This window comes from Coptis chinensis, chromosome 6 (assembly GCF_015680905.1).
Source record: "Coptis chinensis isolate HL-2020 chromosome 6, ASM1568090v1, whole genome shotgun sequence".
NCBI classification, from domain to species: domain Eukaryota; kingdom Viridiplantae; phylum Streptophyta; class Magnoliopsida; order Ranunculales; family Ranunculaceae; genus Coptis; species Coptis chinensis.
The window spans coordinates 9,785,111-9,789,930 of NC_141461.1; the positions used below are offsets into that span (position 1 = coordinate 9,785,111).

The 4,820-nt window shown below is 42.3% G+C and overlaps 1 protein-coding gene across 1 annotated transcript; it reads left to right on the forward strand.

The window, feature by feature from the left end:
- Positions 1–2,387: 2,387 nt before the first annotated feature.
- LOC147491358 (uncharacterized) lies at positions 2,388–4,471 on the forward strand. Its single transcript, XM_086567239.1, has 4 exons — positions 2,388–2,650; positions 2,933–3,152; positions 3,791–4,057; positions 4,142–4,471. Exons 1-4 carry the CDS (start codon positions 2,388–2,390, stop codon positions 4,469–4,471), a joined length of 1,080 nt encoding a protein of 359 aa, XP_086423365.1.
- Positions 4,472–4,820: the final 349 nt, after the last annotated feature.

Consider the following 4,820-nt stretch of genomic DNA (forward strand, 5'->3'; position numbering starts at 1 on the left):
GGATTCTGATGTAACTATGGGAGACTCATCAACACAACACCAGTTATCTCATGGCATGAACCAAATAGCCGCATAACTATCATCAAGCAGGTTAGGACCGCCATAAAGTTGTTTTCACCATGAACATGCGTTCGCTCCTTTAGTTAGGACCCTCTCGGCATTCAATAGCTCAATGTGCACATAGACAGCGGGAGGAAGCCCTATGAGTTTCAGCCACCCAAAGGGATCACATATATCCTGCTTCCCTAACTCACGACCTCACAGTGGAAACAGCAGTACATTCATTCGATGCAACGAAGTTTCGCTTACAACCACCCAACGAAAGCAGATAAAGGAAAGAATATTATCATTGTCGACACTCTTTTCACCCCAATCGCACATCAACTCACAACTCTTTGGAGCGCCATATGCCGGATGTTCTTTTGGCTTAACTCAAAGATGAGCACTTTCCACTACCAACACGTAACTTCAAAGCCTCGGTTTTCATCTTGGGTCATCTTCCTTGGGGAGCAACATGTAAGTACTATGTCCAAACTTAAATATTTCCATACTAAATAATTATAAATTATGAAACTAATTGAATACTAACTGTTTTTTTCCCCACTAAAATTAGCTCCACAAACAATACGCCTCCCAAACAAGATTGAGTTAGATATTCCCGCCGTATGCCTTATTAGCTAGCCTCGAGGAAATTCACGAAGAACCATCCAAATATTCCACGAAGAATACTATGACATTGACGAACTTGAAAATCCAACCGAAACAATATATTTTATCCCGGTCGAGCGTCATTACCTTGGGGAACTAGATGTTCAATGTCAGTCTTGCTTCGCTTTACATTGGAGCACCGAGGAACTCTCCAGTTCAACTAAAAAAAACCTTTATTCGGATCATGCTGTCTCCAAGGAAAAATAAAACTGCCTTCACTTGATCCACTACCTCCTTCGCTTGAATCACTCTTTGAAGGTAACAATTGGCTTGCACGGGATTTTCGAAAGAACATTCGGAGATATAATGCTTGCAATGCATTCACCAGCCTTGGCGTTAAAGTAAACGATCGAATCTTGAAAGGACATGGACCAAAGTTGTTCACTATACATGGAGAGCTGTGCCATAAGATTGGATCACTTTTACCTAATGAACATGTCGACCCAAAAAACACCCAGTTATACATTTATGATGCAGGCACGGCTTTGGATTATCAACAACAGCGCAACGTACAAGCATTTACTCAGGGAGGTGCTAAGTATTGTCTAAGGTGTTTTCGTACAAGCAAACGCATGGTCAAAGTTTTTCAAAAATACAAATGGGGTCTTAAGTTTAAGTGCATCGGCGGACAACAATATAATAGCCTTCTTTACAATACACTCTCGTGAACGGATAATCGCGATATAATCTTCCAACCACTTCTAAATCATCGTGGTATTATCGGGTGATGAGACAAAGTATGATATGTTACGGAGACATCGTTATTCACTACAAAGAAGGTGGACGTGAGAGGATAAGTGAATGTCATCCCCGCTTATACACCTCTTCATTATGTACTCCTTTTCCCTAGAGGAGACCTTTGGTTGGGCACCGGATTTGCGACAATGGGATGTAAAGAACAATTGCCCAAGTGATGCCCGACTAATGCAAGCACAGTATTATTCATACCGTTTATTTGATCGTCCAACTGAATACTCTTCCATACTCAGGGGAAGCTCCCTCTACCAACAATGGATAGTTGATGCTTGGGCCGCAACTGAGCAGAATCGTCTGCGCTATATTCGCCTAAATCAAGACAACATTCGTGAGGAAGTGTACAACGGTTTGACGGACATTGCAGCAGATGGACTGCCTCTTGATCAAGTTGGCCAGCGTTACATTCTCCCATCGTCTCACACCGGTAGCCCGAGACATATGTACGAGATCTACCAAGACTCAATGGTCATTACGCACGCGATACAACAAACACCCTGATGTATTCCTAACATCAACAACAAACCCGAACTGGATAGAAATCATAAAAGCTCTCATGCCCCTACCAAACTGCGTCTGACAGACCTGAGGTGGTTGCCCGTGTATTCGAATTGAAAAGGAAAGCAATAATGGAAGAGATAAAAACGGCGTGTTTGGCAAACAAGTCGCGATTCGCCTACACTATCGAAGTTCCAAAAACGAGGATCGCCATTACGCATGCACTCATCTTCCTCAAGCAACCCGATAAGATCCGTAACGCCAATCAAGTCGATAAGATTGTTTCAAAGAGAGTTCCCAAACCCTATCTCGAACCTACTCTTTTCGAGATGTTGAAGAGGTGTATGGTGCACGGCCCGCGGTAGACCTAAAAACCTAAAGGCCCTCTACATGGAGAATGGTCGATGTACAAAACAGATGAAGCTACAATGGATCAAGTTGGATATCCAGTTTACCGACGACGCAATACTGGGAACGAATACGAGGTGCGGGACTGCAAAGTTGATAACCGAGATGTCGTCCCCTACAACCCCCACTTATCAGAGATGTTCAACTGCCATATAAATGTTGAAGTCTATGCATCGGTTCGTGTAGTTAAATACATTCACAAATACATTTACAAAGGCCATGATAGGGCAACAATGGTTCTTGTTGGTACTGATGATGAGATCAAACAGTACATTGATGCACGGTATGTCGGGCCACCCGAGGTCAGAAAAGCGTCTTCTCGAAGTTCCTCTGCGCACAAACAGTTACCACATTGAAAGGTTGATAGTTCATTTGGAAGGGATACATCGAGTTGTTTACAATGCAAAGGAGTCATATTACAGGTTCGCGAAGAAGCGAAATCGAGATCAACTCTAACGGCTTTCTTCAAATGTTGTGTCAAGATCCGGTGCCCCAGAATATACTTACCAGGAGTTCCCACAGTATTATGTCTGGAAAAGAGATAAAAAAAAATTCGGAAACTTAGGGATAACGGTTATGCTATTGGGAGAATGTACTTTGCAAATCCAAATGCCGGTGAGCGCTTCTACCTCCGCTTGCTTCTGACTGTTGTGAAAGGACCAACATCATTTGAAGATCTTCATACGGTTGACGACTTTGAGCATGACACGTTCAAAGCAGCATGTGTTGCACGTGGCCTTCTCGAATCTGATGACGAGTGGAGAGAATGTCTACAGGAGGCATCGGTAATGAAGATCGGTTACCAACTGCGCAGATTGTTCAGCGTAATCCTTTTGGAATGTTCCCCAACCAGTCCTGTAACACTATGGAATGAATTTTTTATGCATATTTGCATAACTGCCTCACAAGATACGGACCAAGTTCAACAACCGAGTCCGATCAAGAGGAAATAACCGATTATGGTTTGTTCCTACTTAACAAGCTGCTTTTCGAAGCAGGTAAGACGTTATCTAATTTCTCGGACATGCCAAAACCAAAATAAGATTGGGACCCGACTAGGTGGGAACAAACTTATTTGGGAGTAGAGGGAATTGCAAAGACAAAGGTCTTGAACAAAAGGCAAACGCGAAATGTGGAATGCCTAAATCTTTCAACAACTTCATGCCCACTCCTAGGTAACAGATTCAATGCAAAACAATAAGGGAAAGACTTTCTTCTTAAATGGTGTAGCAGGGACCGGATGGAAAAACGTTTGTCTACAACACAATTGTTGCTACTTGCCGTAGTCAAGGTCATATTGTCATCAATGTTGCATCATCAGGAATAGCATCACTGCTGAACAACTTCATGCCCACACCAAGGTAACAGATTCAGTGCAAAACAATAAGTTAGCTTAATAATTTGAGATGAAGTCCCCATGCAGCACAGACACTTGGTCGAAGCCGTTGAAAGAACACTAAGGGATATCCGAGAAAATTCAAAGCCTTTCGGAGGAATTACTATGGTTCTAGGTGGAGATTTCAGGCAAATGCTGCTTATTGTACTCAAAGGGAGCAGAGAGCAATTCGTCAGAGCATCATTGAGAAGATCCCAGATATGGACACATATACAAGTCTTGCACTTGTGTCATAACATAAGGTTGGAGATGTCAGAGCCTGATAATACTAACTTCGCAGATTACTTGATCAAGGTACTTTACAAATAAAAAAACATCATAAAAATTAAAGATTAAAAAAGAAGCATACTAACTCAAATTTCTCTTAAATTATTTTAGGTTGGCACGAATCCTTTAGATACTGTTGAGTTGCCCGGCGGGATACGGAACTGTGCTGACATAAGGGATCTTATTTCGTCAGTTTATCCATATTTAAATGTGAATGGCACGGCAACCCCAAATTACTTGACTGAAAGAACCATCCTAGCTACTCGAAATGACGATGTCAGCGTCGTTAATGGAGCTGCCCTGAATTTGTTCCCTAGGCAAGAGATTTCTTACTTAGCCGCAAATAAAGTTGTCGATGATATTACAAGCCCTCAAAACAATGGCTCCACATACCCTAGCGAGTTTTTAAATTCCCTAGATCCCTCAAGCTTTGCCGTTTAATCTCCAACTGAAAACGGGGATGCCCTATAATGTTGCTTAGGAATATTGCCCCAAGGGATGGGCTTTGCAATGGAACCCGCCTAATTGTATTACTCTGCTAAAAATAGAGTACTAGAAGCAATTATCATAACCGGAGCCAAGGATGGAAATATCAGATATATTCCGAGGATATCCCTAATGCCATCAACAATTGAAATGCCGTTTCAAATGTCGAGAAGGCAATTTCCAGTGAAACTGGCATTTGCAATGACAATCAACAAGTCTCAAGGACAGTCATTAAAGTATGTCGATCGACATCAACTTAGAGACCCCTGCATTCAGTCATGGCCAGCTCTATGTCGCACTGTCG